Genomic DNA, 21,116 nt, shown 5'->3' on the forward strand with positions numbered 1-21,116 from the left:
GGGGAAGTATTTTGACTTATACTATCTTCTTGTAGAGCAAGTCTGAGCAAGGGAAAGGAAACATGGCAGAATGACAGGCAAAGTGTGGTAATGGATTTGCATAGTTGCTGGGATATGTGTGTGGAATTCAAGATCTTACATGAGTGGGTGGAAAGAAGTTCTCATGTATGCAGCAAATTGGTGGATGGGCACACTAAGCAATTTGCAATATTAATATTATTTAGGATAGATTTTTAACTGTCCTCACAAAAGGAAATACCAGAAGAACCAGTATAAGTTGTCTTAGATGTGTCTGTATGTTTCACATATACACCTGTGGCTTTCAAAAATTTTTTATCCTGACACAGTAATAAAACAGATCTTACATCATGACTCATTGCGTACAGACATATATATGTATGTATACAGATATCCATATACAAAACTGGAAAGTACATGATTTTTATATTTCAAAAGCTTTTATGTATTACTTATCCTTCCCACCTATGAGCAAGACACTCTGCTGTGTTTGTGATTTTTATCTTGCATTCCACTCTATCTGACATTCTTTTGGAAATTGGTTGCCACCCACTAAATTGAATCCACAACCCTCTAATGGATTGTAACCTGCAATTTGAGAAATAGAAATACAGACTGGAAGATTCATTTTCATTATCAAGTTGAAAATCATTCACTTCTCCCACTGAAGTGGTCCTTTTGGTCCTTTCTCTGTACTATTTTTCACAATTCTATCAAAATCTTCTTCCCAAGGTACATGCATCAGGGAAAAAAGATATTTACATTCAGAGCCAAATAATAGGACTAATGCTAAGGGTAAATGCAATTATCTTCCACCTAGAGAGCAATAGTTTGAAATGTACAATGAAAATGGGTGAAGACGAGCCAACAGGAGGCCACTTGTAAGTAATAATGCCTGCTATCTAAGGCTTCAGAAGGAAGCCTTTTACTGTCCACAGTTTTCCATATAAGAACTTCACTTAATCTTGCTGGAAGAAAGTCAGGCATTTGGTACAATGATGTGATGTGATGTGATGTGATGTGATGTGATGTGATGTGATGTGATTTAGGAAGCCCAAAACTGTTTTCCTGAGCAGTGCTAGGGCCTCTGTAAGTCCACAGCTCCCGAAAGTGTTCAGGGACTAAAGGATCCAATAGTCATGGCATTTTCTGTAGATCATTATGCTCTTTATGGAACATGATGAAATAATGACACATTCATTTTTTTCCTAAGAAAAAATTTACTAGCCGATCATTTATATGTAATATGAAATCATAAGCATGACCTCAAGAAACACAAACTTTGAACTGAGTACAATTAGCTGTTTGGAGAGTTTTGGTTAATTAATTTGCTATTTCATCATTCCTGTTCTTATAGTCTGGTGTATGTAACCCATCTACCATTTTGTATGATAATTATATGGTAAAGTTCCTTCAATTATTACAATTGGGAAGGAGGGGATGTTTAATAATGTTACCCAAGAGGAGGCATGGCATTCTTATTTTTGCTCAGAGGAGGATTGGCAGTGACGGGTCAGATGGAGAAATGTTTTCAAGGTAGCTCCAAATGGGTTGTTTCTCTTCTCACCAGAAAGAGTAGAATGGAATCTGTCCCATCACAATATAGATGGCTGAAGCCACAAGCCAGAGTGTTCTGCAGAGCACACAATGAGCCAGAGCTTCAGAGCTCTGAAATGTGGAATTAAAAAATAAAAAGAAGTATATCCGGCATAATTCATAATCAGAGGCTGATATTTTATAGAACAGAATGGAAGAGACATACTTAGATTCACCATTGATAAAGCCTTAATAATTAAAGTGAACTTTGAGTTTTGCATAACGCTGAATGAAAATTTTCTGCAAATATAAAGTATTTCTGGGCACCTGGGTAGCTCAATTGGTTAAGCGTCTGACTCTTGATTTCAGCTAAGGTCATGATCTCAGGGTTGTGAGACTGAGCCCCGCATTGGGCTCCACACTGGGCGTGGAGCCAGCTTAAGATTCTCTCTCTCCCTCTCCCTTGGCACTCCATCTCTAAAAAAAAAAAATACTATATATATATATATATAAATATTAAAAAAATAGAGAGAGATAGTATTTCTCCAATATCCAGCACAGTGTCTGCATGTACTAAGTGACCTCTTGAAAGAATGAAGAAAAGAACAAGGACACAAAATCTAAATACATGCAACAAGACTGGATTGTCCCAAAGAACATCGGCAAAAACACAGACAGAACTGAAAGAGGCAGCTTTCAGATGTGAACCTAATCAAGGACAACTTGCCGGGCCCAGGGATCTACTGGTTCCTAGTGAAGAGTGCTGGAGTCGAGGCCGGGTCTTCTCCCCCATGGAGAATCCAGAGTTACTCTATGTCTAGTATGCTTAAATTATCTTTACCTTAAAATACCATTCACTAACTTCTGGCTTTGCAGTGTGTTCAGTTTAACAATGAAATTGCGTGTTTTCATAAAATCGCTACTTCTCGAAACCCCTGGGGTACAGTGGCAGAAAAACGCTTTGTTGGGAAGAACTGTCCCTGGCTATTTAAATCAAGATCCTAGTACCTGGTGGGGGGACATAAAAACAGTAAGCAGTAATCCTGACAGAATTGTGCTGCAACAATGGGTACGTCTGCCTAGGGCTGACACATATTACCCGCCACTTATTTGCCAAGTTTGTAGCAGGCACCAAAGTTGAATTTTAAATGAATGGAAGAGAAACTTGACCCTGAGGACATTTGTATACACTGACTTAAATGTTCTGTGATTTCAGGAAATCTGCCTGTTTTATTTAGTAAGGCAAACAATACAGAGTTTGGTGTCAATTGCAGTTGGCCAAGCTATTGTGTCCTGAAGTGGGTTTCTGTGGAACACTGGTCTATGAAAGACTAAGGGGTTCCACGGTCAGATCAGTTGGAGAAACCGTGTGTCCCAGCACCACCACCCCCAGCCCCTCACATATATGCAGACGGATAGCAGAGTTCCTGGGAATCCTTGTGGTAAAAAGACTTGTTTCACTCTGGTTATACCTATTTACCTTATCATCCAAAGTGCTCTGGGGGATTTAAGGCTACTGCTCAGGGACCGCCCATCATCTTGGAACACGTGAATGTATCCAGACTCAGGCTCCATGTGCATTGGTTGGGCACCTACCACGTGCCAGCCCCTATGCTAATACCACACAGGACGTCACTCACCGGGACCCAAAGTAGCGCCTCAGAGAGTAACAGACCTGGCCTTAGGGAATCCTGAAAGAAGGAGGCAATGGCTAGCTCATCTTTGACAGCGAGAAGAGTCAGAATTATCCTGATACACGATGCTCTGGGTGGAGAGGTGAGGAAAGGCAAGCAGAGATGAGATGACCTTGAGATGTCTAGGATGATCCCAGGAAAGGGAAAGCAGACTCAGAAATGGTTAATTAAAAAGAGGAAGAGAAAACAAGATGCAGAAGAACTCATGCCTGAGGCTTCTGTGGTGATTAGGTAAATAGTTCCCTGACATTTACAAAGAAACACGCCCTACATCTTGTTCCCAAAGTGCCTGAAAGCTGGCCTATTTCAGAGATAAAAGCAACGAGCAACCTGGAATTGGCAGCTTCTCAGGTACTAGAAAAGTAGCATCCCAAATTCTTCCTCCCTGCTTCCCCAACCTGCCTCTCTCTCCCTCCGTGCGTCCTCATAAAAGTGTGAATTGCCCACTACCATCCACTTTTGTCTTTCACTTGATAATGAACAGCAATTCTAGGCCACCGAATGGAAGCCAGACTCTGCTCTACCAGAGTGATTACTTCAGAGAGAGAGAGAATAACCTTCGCTGGCCCCTGAGGCTGGGAGGACAATGTAGCTAGACTTCAGGGTCCCAGAGGTCATGTGGCTCAGGTTGTCCCTCCCCAGGGAATTCGCAGCAAGGGATGCCTCCCACACCACTGCCTGTGCTCTAAGCCCTGATGATAAGGGGTCAACAGAGCACAAGACTTAGTGCTTCCAGCCCCAGAGCCTGAGAGAAATTGGCCCACACCTAGCAGAATAGACAAAAAAAAAAAAAAAAAAAAAAATCAGGTTGTCATTAGGAGGTGAAGAGGAAGGGCTAGTTTTCTGTCCCCAGCACCCAGCAGAGTGTAAGAAACGTAATAGCTACCCAGTCAGCGTGTGTTGAATAAATGAATGGCCCCCACAGAGAATGATACCAACTTCTGAAGTTTTTGTTTTAAAATCACAAGGCAACTTCTCTATCTTAGAGGGAAAGGTGAGCATATGTGGTACTCTAGATCCTTTTGGAACCCGGTGATTTAAGTAGACATGCTCCCAGCCTACCTCTTTGTTATACTACCTGGAGCCTCTGTCCCAAAAGATTGTGAGGTCCTATCTAGGTTCGGCAAGAGACAACGCCACGTCAGATGAGTGAGTCTGCCCCGGGCATGGCAGCACGAGCATCCTTTCTGCCCTCTCTCCACAGTCAAAACTCACAAGATACTTTCTTGGACAGACCTAGAAGACCCCAGCTGTTCGGACAACCATTTCCTATTCGTCCCACCTCCCTTGTACTAAGAGCTGGGTTTCTGAATGAGTTGGAATTAGTCTGCCTGGGTCCCAGAGCTTGTTTCTGATCTGCACTAGAATGGGATTGTAGGATATGAGTCATGGAACCGAGGCACTCCCCACCTGCCCGGACACGCTGTGCGAGGGCTAGCATCAGGACTCTCAAAGCAAATTAAAAAGGGTACAGCCTGGGAACGGTAACCATAGTCAGGAAGGAAGGAATGCATGGGAAGCCATGATCTCTCAAACCCCTCCACGCAGAACACCCCAAGGCAAGCTGGACTAGGATGTTTGCCCACGAAGTGGACACTGCCCCAAAGTATTCCCCTCCATGAACTTCACCCCAACGTGAGAGGGAGGGCCCCTTCCACTTGTTGGCTTACCTTCTAGGCAGCAACTCACCTCACACTCGTTGGCCAATCCCTTTGATGGGAAGGCCCAGTTCAGAAAGGTTAACTGAGGGTGAGGAACTTAGAGTCTGCTGACCCACACGTTGGGGTGTGTGTGTTTTGTTCCCCTCAGCTGAATTTCATAACCGTCCGTTCTGTCTACTCCGCTGGGGTAATTAGAGCTCTGATTATAGAGTCAGACAGCTAACCAAGTTGTTTGTGTGTTGCTTGGCCTCAGTAACAGAATGGATTCAGTCACTCACCAGTTGTCCCTTGCCATGGAAGAGCTATTTCATAAAGAGCCTTGGGGGAAAGAAAGATAGAAAAGATCTATTAGAATCAGAAGCATCTTATCCTGGGCTATTTTAGATGGCTTCCAGCCAATCTCTTTGTAGCTCAGTATCTTTTCTGAGAATGGCAGTCTGGTTCGAATACTGTTATATTTGAAGAATCGCACGATTTCAGAGCTGGAAGCTATCTAGCCTCTCACCAGCTATCTTGAGACTTACACGATTTTAAAGTAATTGGTAAACTGGGCAATTGCTCGGCTCCAGGAAGAAAGCTCACTGGAATGCTGACACACACACAAAAGAGCACCTTACGATACACATCTAAAAGGCCGCAATTGTCCTCAGAGGACAAGGAATATGGGTGATTAAATGGTGTACGGTAGACCACTCAAAACAAGGGTAGATGCCTTTGCAAAAAGGTTTTAGCCGTCACTGGAGGAAATGTTTCCTTTTAAGTTGATATAAAGACAGCTTTGTCAGCCCCACTATAAGAAGAAACGACTAACGAATGCTTTATCAAAATACATATACAACTTTACGTTCAGCCTAAAGGAAGGGAATTGAAAGCTGGTTTATTTATCCATTTTATCAAGCAAAGGCACAATCAGAAAATGGAGTCCAATTGCCTGACAAAGTGCTCTGCATTTTCACTCCTAGGAGGGAGCAATTAGATCCTGACAAATGACCTTTTAAAGAAAAACAAATGTAAAAGAGATCTAGGACATACTTTAACCTTGAGCTAGCCAATTTCTAAATAATGTCAGGAAAGTTTCCTGCAGAATCAAGCATTCCAGAGGATACCACCATAAATCACACATTTTCCCCATTCCGGAACACATGCAATACCAACCTGGTCTTCAGTCGGAGGAAGGTTTGGTCCTGGCATGTGTACTCACCGCATGCAGGAAAGCTAGCAGCCCAGAGGGAGAGTCGGCACCGAGCGTCCGGCCGCTGGGCCCCACCATCACGGGTGCCTGCCTTTGCATTTCCCATGGTCCCCCTTCAGCCCTTGTGATCCCTCTTCTCCATTTTTGAAAGGGAAATCCAAGAGGTCCCGGTGCAAACCAGCCACCGGTTGTGAGAAGCCTATCTGAAACCGCCCGGGGTTTCAAGGCTTGTGTAAGTCTGTGATTCACTCCACGATGGGTCCACCAAGCACGCCTAAGAGAAATTACAGGTTTCTCCTGTCTGGAGTAAATCCATTATAATGAGTCACTTGTTTGTGCTTTAATTCCTCATCTTTATCTCAGACGATCACATGAGACCGGGTTGCATCTACCGCCCCGGTGTAATTAGAACACAGGGGATACAATGCAAAGGTGGGCAGGCCACTGTGGATGCTGAGTTTTAAGGGCTACCAGAGTTTTGCCTGTGTCAGTGCTGAACTTGGGGAAACACTGGCTCGCAAATGGATCCGTAAATCGTGATCTAATCCCTACCTTACGCCAAAGAGATTTTCGTTTTATTTTTTAATAACTGGGTCAAGAGTTCTTACTGAGCCTCGGGCCATGACCGGGGGCAATTCAGACATGGAAGGCGCAGTCTCAACTTGCAGGAAACTTCACATGGTCTGATTTCTGACAGGGTAGCCCGGCTGGATTTCCTCTCTCACCACCAAAGCCCACACATCCGGATCCTAGTGTCTTCTATTTACATACTCTCCTCCGAGCTCCAGAACCTAAGGCAAACCTCCATTTCAATATCACCAGGGGAAGTGTTGACATGAAGGAGAAATAAGGGAAAGGCAATTTTGTTACATCTTCACGATAATGACAACTAAGGAGGCCACATTTGTGGAAATAGGTCATTTCTCCTGAGGTTGCTAGTTGAGTACTGGGTCATTTGGGAACTGGAAAAGCCAGTATCATCAATCCTGCGGTTGTGTAATCAGAGGCCTTTATTGAACGTGTTCTTTGTGCAACACACCTGCCTTGCACTTCGGGCATACGAAAGGGAGTAACGTAGTCAGCAAATCAAGCGAGTAACCCTACCCCCAAAGGTTTCCAGTCTTATCTGAGAAAGAAAATATTTGCACACCAAAAGATTAAAAGTAAATAAACAATAAAACACAATAAATATAAAGTGAGTGGCACAGATTGTAACTATTATAGGAATCAGGTGGGGACCATCAGCACTTCTGGATGGACTCATCAGGGAAGACTTCACAGAGAAGGCGAAAAGCGAAGCAGAGCTCAGACACAGTGTGCCCTGAATAGAACCCCAGAGTCTTTCCCAGGCAGGGGACTCTGTATTACAACCACAGTAACACTGAATGAGAGAACTGTCCAATGATAAGCTCAGCAGATTTTGCTGGCTGATCCCCCTGATGTTGAACAGACTGAATCAAATGCTTAATTCTTTTATTTAGAAGTCAATGAACTAACTTCCATGAGGGTGTCAACGTCCAAACTCCTGCACAAGGCCACGCCTGTGTGTTTGCTTGGGTCTGTGTATGTACGTGAATTCACAGGTACTTTAACAAAGACAGCTAACATTTCAATGGCCAAATACTATTCTAAGTATTTTACCTGCACGTGTTCATTTAATCTTTGCAACAACCTTATGAGGTAGACTCTATTTTTTTCAATGTACAGGAGAGAAAATCAAAGTCTAAGGAATTTAAATAACTTTCCCAAGAATCATCATGTCTTAAGTGTCTAACCACGCATCAGCCTTAAACACTGGTAGCACCAGTTTCTCCTTGAGCCACCTGACCAAGTCACTTCCTTGGTGAGGTGTGAGCAGGGCACTGAATATGTCTCCACTTGGGGTCTTCCCTAGTCACCCTAAACGTGCGGTTCACTGACATCTTTCAGGAGGGGACAGACTGAATTGTGGGCTGCAGGAGAGAGGGCACAACTTCTTCAAGGGATTTCCAAAAACTTCTGGAGTTTCTCTGTTAGCATCCATGGGCCCTTTCTTGGTTAATAATAATCCCAAGGCCGAATGCCTTTACTGCCATCCCATCCTAGGAAGTGCTCTGCATCTGAGTAAAGCGTGCCTTCATCCTAGATGGGACTGTTCCCTGCTTAATGCACATACAGATGAAAGACCAATGTCTCTCTCTTGTTCATGCCCAGAGTTCCCATCTATAAAATGAGGCCATTGGACCCAGTCCTTTCTAAAGTTTTTCCAGATTTCTAATCCTATAACTATTTGGCTTCATGAGATTCCATCCTCACTTGAATATATTGACTCTGGGTAAGAACCATTTCTTTGTACTGAGATCTCTGCGTTATGAAAACCGGGACTGTGCCTGCCCCACTCCCTTCCCTAGAAGAGACTCGACAGAAATAACTAGGGAAATGTCAAGTTAAAATCCCTTTCTGACTTCATTTGAGAAAAATGTGACTGTTGTCGCAAGATAAGCAATGCCACTTGAAAGATGACTTACCTGCAGGTTGGTGTATTTTTCTACCTTCTGATTGACTTGTTATATTTTTTGCTTTTTCAAGCTTCCTTACTTAGAGAAAGTTTTTTACAGTAAAAAAGGAAGAGAGAGACCCCCTCATTCACAAAGTGTGTCTCACTTTCCCTTTTGTAATGTAACATCATTAACACTGGCTTCTTGGTAGGATAATTAGGGGCTATTCACTGCGCCCTTTTCCTTTATCCACTCATTTCCTTCTGATGCATCAGTCTGGGTGCCTGCTTTATAAAAGAGCTTCCCCCCCACCCCCAAAGGAGCTTCTACCTATTGCACTGCTCTCCTATCGGGGGGCTCCTTGTTTGAACATCGAATTTGTTTACCTACAAGGTTAAGAAAATGAGCAGCTCTGTGCTTGAAATATGATAGTCTCCCTTCCTCATCACTGGTTTCAAAAAAACATATTGTTGGTGAGGGTTAATCTTACATCATCAGAGTAGACAGAGTCTCTCAGTGGTTCCGTGTCTTGAGGAGCAAGTCCAGAGCTGGAAGCCTGCAGACTTGGGTTTCTAGCTCTGGCTCAAGCCTGGATTAGGTATGACCCATCGCTCCAGGCTCCAGGCTCCATAACTTACAACGAGCATCTTTCTGGTTCAAAAGCTCTGTTTTTCACTTGGCTCACGGCCAACTTTCCTCCAAGCCCAAGCCAGGCTAACTGTGCAATCCATTTAAATTTGGACAGGTGGACTATGCTGGCAGTTGGATTCCTTTTGTACACAGAACCAGCAATGACCTACTTAGAGTCAGCCCAACTCTTGGTGACTATTCATGAGGGCCCCTCCTTAGCAACCCACAGAAACCAGCCAGGTGACATCCCAGGCCACCTTGGCCAAGATGAACCAGACTCTTGTCCTGAGGATAAACATAACCCGACAGCATGGAGCTGGAGGCTCCAACAGGACCAAGGTCCTGCTGCGGCTCATTTTGTCTTTCTGTTCCCTTGTGGATGCCTGGCATGGCATATATGCATGTATGTTGACAGTTGTTGGGGAGAAATGTTTAGCAGCGAAGAACAGCTTAGCCAGGGGGGCCTTCCATCCTTCCCATACTTCATGCACTCTTCCATCAGCACCACAGCATGGGAGGCTTCCTTCATACTCCCCGGAGGCAAGAAGACGGGAAGAAGCACATTTTTCCCGGGGCTCTGCCATTCCTGGAACGTATGACCTTCTCAAGAACAGAAAATCACAACTTTAATGTACAAGCAGCAAGAACCCAAAGCCTCACAACAGCTGCATTATGGGCTCACTTTTTCTGGAACAATAAGCCCCTTTGGGTTGAGTCCCCTGGGCAAATGGGAGTCTTTTAAGTCACTCTGGAATCCAGGGAATAGGCTGGTTTTCTGTTGCCTACAAACACTGAATTACAAACCTTGTCTTTCTGTAAGCTGGACCACTTCCTTTCCTCTTGGAAAAGACCCCTCTCTTTGTACAAGGCCCTGGGCTGCCACAGAAAGTCTCAGCCACACAGGCATACTGGAGCCCCGATGTACTGGGGTGGGGGAGGGAGGCTCTGTCTGGATTTCTTTTTTTTTTTTTTTTTTAAAGATTTTATTTATTTATTTGACAGACAGAGACACAGCGAGAGAGGGAACACAAGCAGGAGGAGTGGGAGAGGGAGAAGCAGGCTTCCCGCGGAGCAGGGAGCCCAATGCGGGGCTCGATCCCAGGACGCTGGGATCGTGACCTGAGCCGAAGGCAGACGCTTAACGACTGAGCCACCCAGGCGCCCCATCTGTCTGGATTTCTGAGCGCCTCTCTCTGCATCTCCCTCTGCTCTGTCTCTGTCACTCTCTGTGTGTTTCTGAGTGAGCCTCAGTCTCTCTATACATCTCTGTTTCTTTCTATATTTTTCTGGGTCTCTCTCTGTAACCCTTGGCCTCTCTCTGTGTCTTTCTGACTCACTGTGAATGTGGGTATCCTGTGGTGGGTGTCTCCATCTCCCTGTCTGATCTTCTCTCTCTAGATCTATAGAGACACGGACACGGAGGATTGGAAGACTTGTCTGCACATGTCCACATATCTGGGTGGCTCAGTGTCTCTGTACTTCTGTTTCCCCCTTCCCTCTGTTTCTATGTCTCTGTCTCTCAGACATTACCTCAAAAGTGAGTGAACTTCTACATTATCCCTGAGGCCTGTCACAGATAATGTTTATGATAATTCCTTGATCTTTTCACACTAGGGAAAGAGAGGGGCCACAATGGGATATGTGCAGATATTGTTGATCTCACACCCTGGGGATGGGGGACTAGAGAGGGGAGGGGGTGGCAGCCACAGAGAACTGGCACCTCTGCTCACTGCCCCCCAAAATACACTCAGGCTGACTTACAACCATTCTCAGATACGCCTCATTATTTTACAGCAACAACAAAAATTTCAGTAGTGCAACCATTAGAAGTGTGAACATAACTTTAACCATACCTAGATGAGAATGGATTGTGTAAGAATCCTTTCAATCAAGAAAGAAATCATTCCTAATCACGACTCACATTGTGATGTTTTTAAAAGAAAGGTCATACAGATGGCATGTCTTTGAGAACCCCCTTCCTTCGCACTCACCTCCCAAGTTAGGAGTATGGCCGGGTTTGTTAGCTTGGCCCTTTGGTGGGGTGACAAGAGAAATCAGTAGAAAGGTTCTGTTGATGACAAAAGTACAATTGCACTTAATCATCATTAGTCCGTTTTCGATTATCACAATTATTCAAAGCACATAGAGAATGGTGACCTACAGCAATTGATTTTATCCTTTCACTCCAACCCCTCCTGCTTTATATTAGCACTGCTGACAACATGGGAACAGGCTGGTGTGAGGACTCCTCCACCCGAGCCTGGCCTGGCTCTCTTGCCTGAGGGGTCTCTAGTGTGGGAGGGAGGTGGGAGGAGGCAGGTGAGTGGCGTGGAGAGACCAAGCAACACTAGAATGCCTCCTAGCCCTCAAACAGCTCTCCTCAGCTGGCCTGCTGGAACCTTCCATGTTACAGTCATCCTTTTATAATGCACCTGAGTCTAAAACAGCCTCGTGTTTTCGGGAAATGTTGCTTAAGACAGGTAATGCGTTAACTTGCCGGTGGGATGATCCCCACATGAGCATAGACTAACGCACCACACTGGATGTAAAAAGAACTCAGACAAGCACATTTCGTATCCTGGGTATGGGGAGCCAGGACTGACACCCCACAGGCAGGTACTGCGAGGGGACAGAGTTCAGTCTGGCCTGTGGGAGGTTGCTACACAGGGAGCCCAGGTCTACAAGGCAGGAGAGAAGACAGATGATAAGCCTACTTCCTCTGAGGGGGAACTGACTTGCAAGAGCCTAAAGCTAGTGGGCAGAGGAAGGACTGCAAGAAGTTAGCATAAATTTACCCAGTTCCTAGACCCGTGGTTCATAGCCCTGGCAGCTCATCAGACTCACTGGGGAGTTTTAAAAATAAATAAATGAAAAATTTTTTAAAAAGTGACAGGCCCTAACCCCAAGAGTTTCTGGTTTAAATTTTCTTGGGTGTATGTGGTATTTTTTAAAAGTTCTCTAGGTGTTTCTAAGGTGCAGCCCGCATTGAAAACCACGGACTCCAACAACAAACAAACTGATAATAAAGTTCTGGGTATAATCTTGACTTGTCTTTTATGTAAAAACACCAAGGGAAATGGGCCAAATGACTATTTCTGGATAGCACTGAAGGGTGGAGTAGCCCTGTATGGCTGGATGGATCGTACTGAAATCCCATCAGAAAGGAGCCATGCCAAATCGGAAGGGATTGCAAGCGCCCGGCCTCTGGGAGAGCACCAGGCAGACCAGTGAGGCGCTGGTTGGAGGGGGGGCGGTGTACTTTCGCCAGGCAGTCTGGTCAGAGCAAACATGTACAATGCTAGGTACTTCAGGAAGGCGTGGATGAGAGGGTCCCAGCCTCGACTACATTAGAACCACCCCGGGAGCTTGTAAAATTCCCCGACACACCGCAGACCAATCCAGTAAGACTCTCCAGGGGTGGGACTCAGGCAACATGATTGGAAGCTGCCTACCTGACTGCAATCTTTGGCTAAGGTTGAGATCCACTGCTTTAAATCACTATTGATGTTTATTCTCAGTAAAATGTAGCTTTTTAAAATTTCAGCTGGAAAGGATATGGAGGGGTCAACCATCCCCCAGGTTTGGAGACCAAGGACCAAGTTTGGGTAGGAGTAACACCAAAGGACCTAGGAAAATAAAGGGAAGAGAAAGGAGGGAAGGTAAAAGGGGGATGAAGGAAATCAAAGGAGAGACTAGAAAGGCAAGGGATACGGGGTGGGGCAGTGCTGCTACTCAGGGCCACAGGGTGTGGCCCTACCGTGGGTATGGATCCCATCCAACGTTGGCGTGGGAAACTCCACATTGCCTCTTCTCTTGTGATTGGGACTGTCCCCTGGGCCAACGCTGATGCCCCTTTTGCTGCCATCCAAACATTTTCCTATGTTTCCCTCACTCAGAACAGCTGAGGGGTCGAAGCTTGGCGTAACAATACATGGTTTCTGCACTGTGCGAGTGAAGGTCAAGGAAAGGGCGTGTATGCTACTAGACTGGAGAGCCTTCCCTACCACACCGCTGAGCCGGCCCCAGCCTTCCTTTACATCTCCAATAACCGTGGCAACCAGCCCCTCTTGAAAATCAAGCTATTAGGAAGTTCTTTGTGTAGCTGCAGAATTTGTTTCCCTGGACTTCCTCACTTTGTATGTGGCTCAGCCAACTGGAGTCAGAGAGAAGGAGCAGGCTGTCACAGGAAGATCAGATGTTCTCTGCTCCCATTTCTGTGCTTCGGCAGGGTCTTGCTCCCCTGCTGCCTAGGTTGAGGTCTGCCCCCCGCAGCAAGCCCCCACCCCCATCCCCTGCCTGGCCACTCTCTTCTAAATGCATCTAAGTCTGCTTTCCTCTCTTTGGCTGTGGTGCCACTACTCCAGAAAGAATCTGAACAGCTCAAAGAGGTGCTCACGGGGCACTTCGGAAACACCCGTACCACAGAGCGTTGGGGTGACAGTTTTAGGAACCCTCCACATGCAATAACGAGTATGAAGGCTTTACCTCAGATATTCTGGAGACCCATTTTGCAGAAGTTACTCGACTCTTTAAAGCTTCTCTTATCTGGAGAGAGAACAAAAGGAGTTAAGAATTAAAAGATTATGAGAAGTCAACACAGGTGCTCAGGCCGGGCGAACACTCTGGTGAGAGAGGGTGTGACCAGCCAGGCCCTGGCAGTGGGATGTGTTGGGGTGAGCAACTGGGAGGAGTGCTTCAGGAGAAGGTGGGGAGAGGGAGAGACATAAGGAGATGAGGCTGGCACAGGAGACTCCGACTCAGAGGGTAGAACCCATGGCTACGAAATATAGTTTGCCACAAGTTGGAGGAATCTTTGATTTCACTTTGGGAGTAGGTTTTTGGAGCACTTGAATAGTTAGACATTTCCCATAGCTTGTCTGTTATTTGAACCCCCCTTTCTAGGGGCGGCTTGGTGGCTCAGTCGATTAAGTGTCTGCCTTGGGCTCAGGTCATGATCCCGGGTTCCTGGGATGGAGCCCCGCATCAGGCTCCCTGCTCAGTGGGGAGCCTGCTTCTCTCTCTCTCCCTCTGCCTCTCTGCCCTTCTGCCCTTCTGCCCCTGCTCATGCTCTCTCTCTCTCATATAAATAAATAAAATCTTTTAAAAAAAAATCTTTAAAAAAAAAACAACCCTTTCTAGAGGCCAATCCATAGTTAAAAAAAAAAAAATCCTATGCAACACAGCAAAAGTCCATGGAATGAGGAAAATAAGAGTAATAAATAACAATTATATTTTGTTTTTTAAATATATATTAAATAGATTTCACATAAATATAGATATGAAATGTAAATATATTTAATACATATTAAATAATATATCACATATATAATTATATATTGTATGTTAATGTAATCAATAATAATATAAATTGATATAATATACTAATAAAGCATGCTTATGTATTAAATAATATAAATAATATATGATATATTGTATGTTAATACTAACATGATATATAATAATATAAATTAATATAATGTTAATAAAGCATGCTTATATATTAAGTAATTTATTAATATATCAAATACATTTTGTTTCTTAAATTATATTTTGTTTTATATTCATATTTTTTTAAAAACTCTTTAAAGCACTTTTCATGCCTATCATCTCATCTTATTCAAGAAATAATCCTGTAAAATAGATACAATTATTTCCATTTTACAACTGAGGACAGTAAGAGCAGGAGATGAAGTGACATCCAAAGTCAGTTGACTCCTGAGAAGAACTGAGACTTGACTTCATGTGCCCAGACTCCAGACCAACCTATCATTTTCCCTACATCTCTCGTGCTGAATGCAGGCGCTGTCTTATTTCTATTCCATCTTCCCTTCTACTTCATAAAATGTCATTCACCTTCCAAGGCCTTCACAGTTAAGAGGTACCAAACTCCTCCAGCTCAGAGTGACTTCACGCTTCCCAGAAAATGCAGTATTCTTTGTCACACACAGGATCCAAAGGGGGAGAAGCACTCCCTGGGACTTGGGGGCTGTGCACTCAAGGGTCCATGGGGATATGGGGAGACAACCTGGACCTTCTATTTACATCTCTTTCTTTCTCATCCTTTTTAAATTTTATGTTTCATAACGTGCAAAATACATACTTTGTAAATTGATAATAAACCCATCTGGGGACATATGTTCACTGCCTTTTACTGATCCTAAAAAAAATGTGAGGATTACTGGCATAAACAACTTTATGTCAATTAATCATGTATGGTCCTGTGACATCTTTGAATCTTGACCTTTTACACTATAATGTTAAATGTAAGAGGTTTTGATCTTGATAGAAGTTCTATGTCTTAGAGTTCTTTGCACATCTCATGACACCTGGTAAATTAATAAGTAATAATACTGCTGCTGATGCTCTGACAATAAATACTAGTTGTGGTATTATGATTAATAAAAAAAATAATCATATGGTATACAACTGTGTACTACCTTAAATGCTCTCTGTGTTTGTCACTTGCACAATCACATTTGTTCTTTACCAGGATCTAGCAGAAGAGGCAGGAAAATCATCATTATCTCTGCTTTCCATTTGGAAGATCTGGGTTCCTGAGAATTAAGGAACTCCCCCAGTGGCGCAGAATTAGTACACAGAAATAGAAAGACTGAAACACTAATACTCTACCACCTCTAAATAATTTTTATTAGGTCGATATGTTATTCTAATAACAAGATAAAGGACCAGTGTGAAATGCCTCTTTCATAAACCTCAGCTATTAACTTAATAATAGAATTAATTAATTAATTAAAAATCAACCCTGCAGTGAAGGTGTTTGCATCTACATTTGAGAGAGTTGTTTCCTTTGCTCACTCTAGGAAGCAGCACAGTACAGAGGAAAGAGGGTGATCTCAGAAGCCTGAGGAAACATTTGATATTTCATGCATGTTTAGTTTCACCACTTATACACACTCAATCTGCAATTGGAAAATTCCCTTCCCTGAGTCGCCTGCTCTTTAAGGTGGCACACACTGTCCCAACCTCCCCTGCTGCGGAGGTGCAGCCATCTGACCTGGACTCAGCCAATCAGACATGACAGTGCAAAGAAGCAGGTGCCAGTGGACCCCAGCAGGCTAGGTGGCGGTGACCTCCCAGACAATAGGAACAGCAATTCTAGCTCAGCATCTGCTGCCTGACGTGGGCCTGGTGAGCTGTGCTATCTGTGCCCAGGGAAGTGGGAGGAGCCCTGGGGTCTAGTTCTGTGCTCTAGATCGGGAATTGTCCCTGGCGTGTAGCCTCCGAGCCTCCAAGCCAGAGAGACCTTCCCGAAGATGATATGAGACTTAATAAATCCTCTTTCTGCTTCAACTTGTTAAGAGTGGGTTTCTGTAGAGCTCATGGGCAAGTTTAATCACTCTGAGTCTCGGTGTCCACATCCATAAAACTGAAAATAAGAATACCCAAGATCGTTTTAAGGGTTAGAGCTGACGTACATAAAATGCTTAGCTCCATAGGAGTTTGCCAGAGGGTCGATTTTACTTGCATCATAAAGAAGAGTGATGCCGTGTGCAAATGATTGAGGTCAAAGATGCTCAATAAGTGGTCTTTACAAGTGAGGATTTCAGGGCCAAGTACTGATAATGAAAAAAAGAAGAAGAAGAAGAAGAATTTACAATACCTTGGGATCCAGGATTGTTCCAAACACCAAGATGAAGAAGCCCTGAGAAAGACAGAAGAGGGAAGAAGAGCCATTTTAAATACCAGTACTCATCAGTTCCTATTCTGGTAAAAAAACAAAACAAAACAAAAAAAACCACCTAAAATAAAAACAATTTATTAAATCTTTGACTCTCTTAAGGTCACAACACCTAGATTCATCCATTTGACGAATTTTGACTGAGCATCTTCCATGTGCCAGACACTTGGGATACCTCAGTAAATCAAACAGACTAAGGTCCATGATCCATACCAGATGATGGGATTTTCTTCTTAAACTGGGCAAAATAAAAGTGTTTTGCATTTATCAGGAGCTCACCACAATGTATATCTCACCAGAATATAATAGTCTGAGCAAGAGCTAGAGGAGATGTTCAGCCATGGACAGCAACCTTGCAATCCTTGGACAAACTATAAGGAAAGAAACTTCCACAGAAAAAAAAAAGCAGAAGTGGCTATGCTCAGCTTCTGTTAACACTCTCAACCTCCTTCCCCATCCACAGCCAAAGATTGTTATAAAACTTGCAAAGAAAAATCAAGTGCATGGACCCTCAGAAGACTAAGACCCAAAACAGACTGAGCTGCGAAGCACATAACGTGTGCTCAGAAACAGATGCTCCAAATATGAGGACATGGAGGGACTTACTTAGCTCTCAGATCCCTTACCATCCATCCAAACACAGACCCCATTCAAGTCAAAAGGAAGCTGTTCCTCTCTAGGTACAGTCCCTTTGAATTGGCCCCAAACCACCCTGGAAGAAGGAAGGAAACGTATTTGTCCCATTTTCAGACAAGGAGAAAGAAACTCAGAGATTCAACTTTCAAAATGTGATAGATTGCAACATTCATTAGACAGTTTCTCCTGAAGGTGTGGTTACTCAGGTCCCGGCTCACCTGAGAGGAGAAATGAGATAAAGACCTTTGGCTAACAAGACATCACCTTGTTAAGCTGCTTCGATTTCATAATGGAATGTTAACCCTTACCCAGGCAGAGGTCTATTAAGACACATGGGTTTAATGTAAATGGCACCATAAAGATGTTGCACCCCGGTGGTCCTCAGCAGGAACAATACCAAACCCACTGCTACCTCTATTTGTAAAAAAACTTACCTGAGAGGTGGAGGATTTCACAGAGACTGGTGCTGGCCATAAAACTCATCCATTCCCCCCAAACATACTAAATATACCTAGCCATTCAGCCAGTCCAGTAAGCACTCCAAAGCTTGGAGAGCTTCTATGGGATTGCTTTTCTGTGTGACACTCTTAGCCTGCAAGATAACTATTGAAATCTGTCACTGTGTCTACCAAGAAAATGTCATAGATAGCACGGTCCATTAGGTTACAAAGTGTCATTTGTATAAAGATGTTTGGGACAAATACATCCAGGCCTGGTTTCAGTACTAGGAATACATTTTTAAATCAGAATCTCCATGAATTTTGCCTAAGAATTAAATTTTTTAAATATCTAGGAACCATAATTTTAGCCTGTTTCCTCCAAAAAATACATTCCTCTGGCTAAAGGACGAAGAGGAATTTCTCTCCTTATAAGATTTTCAATTTCTCGAGGCTAAACTAAGTATATTCATATCTGCAAAATTTAGCATAATGCTTGACACAAAACTGTCAGCAAATGTGGTGTCTCTGTGTATTTATTTGTGTGTGTGCCTGTGTCCACATCTGTGTGTGTGTTTAATGGCTTTATTATGCAACCTGCATTCGTACAGTCATAAATATGTAACAGGGAAATATTCCACTTTTCATTGGTCCCACCCTGGGAAAAGTTACACAAAACATCATTCAGAAAATGTGGATAAATTATTAATCAAGGGTTTAGTGTCTGATTGATAAAAATTCACTGGTAGCAGCTTCTTTGTATTTCTTTTAGTAAATAAAGCACAATTTGAGCAGATAAATCTCAAGGTATTCTCCAAAATTTAAAAATATATGCTTTACTGTTATGGAAGGAATGTTCGTGTCCCCCCGCCAAAATTCATCTGTTAAATCCTAGCACCCAATGTGAAGGTATTTGGAGGCATGCCTTTGGGAGGTAATTAGATCATGAGAGTGGAGCTCTCATGAAAGGGATTAGTGCTTTTCTAAAAGAGACCCCAGAAACTTCCCTTGCCCGTGCTGCTATGTGATGTTATAGCAAGAGGATGGTTATACGTCTATGAGGCAGGAAGCAGGCTCTCTCCAAACACCGCATTTGTGTGTGCCTTGACCTTGGACTTGCCAGCCTCCAGAACTGTGAGAAATAAATTTCTGTTTATTTGAAAGCCACCCAATCCTTGGTGTTTTTGTTATAGCAGCCCAAATGGACTGAGACATTTACTTTTCTCCCACCAAAACAGCTATGAGGGGGTCCCCAAAACCTTACCCGGCCCACAGTTACTCTCAGTAAATACAAGAGAGGATACCAACCGGGAGTTGTGGATTACAAAGTAAGCAGTCAAGTCAGCAACTGACTACAGACTAATAGTTCCCTAGCAAAGGCGATGGGGAGGGGGGTGTTTGAGCTTTAAAACCAGTGGAACAGGGCTAGGACCGGGAAACCTCCAGAAGAGTCTTTCTCCTACATCTTCTGGACCTCGCCATGTGTTCAGGGGTCTCTTTTCTCTGTCTGCTCCATCAGCGCCCCTCATCTTGGTTCATCCTAGGATTCTGCTTGTCCTGCTTCCTTCCTCTTGCTTGATTGTGTCCCCCACCTCAGCAGATTGATGGCTCTCCTTTCTCTCCTCCCACACTGGGCATCCCGAGGATGCCCTGGCCCACTGACATGCTGGTAAATAGCAATAACCAGCTCTCCTAATTTGTAGCACTTGCCAGTCTCCATGGTTAAATACTCCCACACTGGCTGGTTTAAATCTAGCAATGCGACATCACCAAACGTGGAGTTAGGAAGCGACGGACACATCATCATACAGTGTTTCCCCCGTACAGATACAATAGATGCAAATAACCTCAGGAGCATAGGAAAGTGTTGACAAATAATTAGTAAGTAATGCCTTTTGAGGATGTAGGACCTTACACAAAACCTTTGTTTTATTTAATTACAAGTTTACATATTTGATTTTTAATGAGGTCAGTTGGCAAAACTCCTGAAAATAGAAGTCATTTCTCTTGAGCCAGTACACACCAGCCCCAGCACACCAGTGCCTATGGCCTGCCCCAGTGTCTACCCTTCACCCACACCCCGCTCTCAGCTCCTCACCTCCATCAGTACCAGCATTTAGATGAGCTCCACCCTCCTTGGCAGGAGTCAAGGCAGAAACTGAATTGAAATTACAGATTGATCCTGTCACCACAGGTAAAGGAGCTCATGGTACCAAAATGCAAATGCACACGGCCTAGTCCAGAACAAAACTCACAGGCAAGGTGGCCCCTGGGGAGACGAGGAAAGGGAAATGCAGAGGAGTAGATACATGAACTCCTTAAGGGCTCCTGACAGCCATGGGATACGCTGAACAGAAATTTGAGAACACTAGGTGGTTATCCCAGCTCTATCCGTGACTAGCTGCATAAACATGGGTAAAAGCTATACAAAAAATGTTGGATACACTTCATCTTTTTCCTATAGAAATGCATAAAAATAGAGATTCAAAAGATGAGGCACCCCTATTATTATTAACCTTGTTCACCAAGGCATCAAAATGCTTATTATAAAACGAAATCATTTTTGAAAGAGAAAAAGGAGAAAATATTTGACTTCAAATCTCTATTATCCATCAGGTAAAACATTTATTTTCAAATAAGCCTACATTCAGAAAAAAGGATTTTTTAAAGGTCATTAGAAAAATCAAAGCTTTCTTATCAATTAGTTCCTATCTACATATTTAATATTCAGTAGAATAAACTTTGGCTCATTGGTACACAATGACAGAAAAAAATGAAAAAAAAAACAAATTTCAGTAAGGAATTATTGAATATGAAATACTATACAGTCATTAAAGAGACATATTTATACATAGTAACCTCATAAGAGGCTACTATGTATTTTTAAGTGAAAAAGTAAGGTACATAATAATGTATATTTTTAACCCCCATATTATGTCAAAATATATTTTTATATAAGCATAAAAATTTGGCAAGGAGACACATGAAACGGTGAACATTGCTTAATTCATAGAGGTGAGAGAAAAGAAACTCTCTTTAATATCACTCTGTATGACTTGCCTCATTAAAATAAGATGGTTTCCAATGGGAATTAAAAATTCTAAATGGAAAGAAATATAATAAAGATGCACATTTT

General features: G+C 43.3%; 1 protein-coding gene across 4 annotated transcripts in view; it reads right to left on the reverse strand.

Annotated features, from left to right (window-relative positions):
* Positions 1–9,670: 9,670 nt before the first annotated feature.
* The window catches only part of LOC118547117 (putative adhesion G protein-coupled receptor F2P), a 36,048-nt gene continuing 24,602 nt past the window's right edge, over positions 9,671–21,116 (reverse strand). For 3 of the 4 annotated variants that reach the window (XM_036110458.2, XM_036110389.2, XM_078055261.1), the window contains 5 exons: positions 16,830–16,871; positions 13,694–13,753; positions 12,661–12,834; positions 11,200–11,276; positions 9,671–9,808 (listed from right to left, as the gene is read on the reverse strand). In XM_036110458.2, coding sequence (XP_035966351.2) covers positions 11,229–11,276; positions 12,661–12,834; positions 13,694–13,753; positions 16,830–16,871 — 324 coding nt within the window. In that variant the 3' untranslated portion in view covers positions 9,671–9,808; positions 11,200–11,228. The remainder of the gene's footprint in view (positions 9,809–11,199; positions 11,277–12,660; positions 12,835–13,693; positions 13,754–16,829; positions 16,872–21,116) is intronic. The other variant, XM_078055262.1, reaches the window with a different exon arrangement.

This window comes from Halichoerus grypus, chromosome 9 (genome assembly GCF_964656455.1).
Source record: "Halichoerus grypus chromosome 9, mHalGry1.hap1.1, whole genome shotgun sequence".
NCBI lineage: Eukaryota > Metazoa > Chordata > Mammalia > Carnivora > Phocidae > Halichoerus > Halichoerus grypus.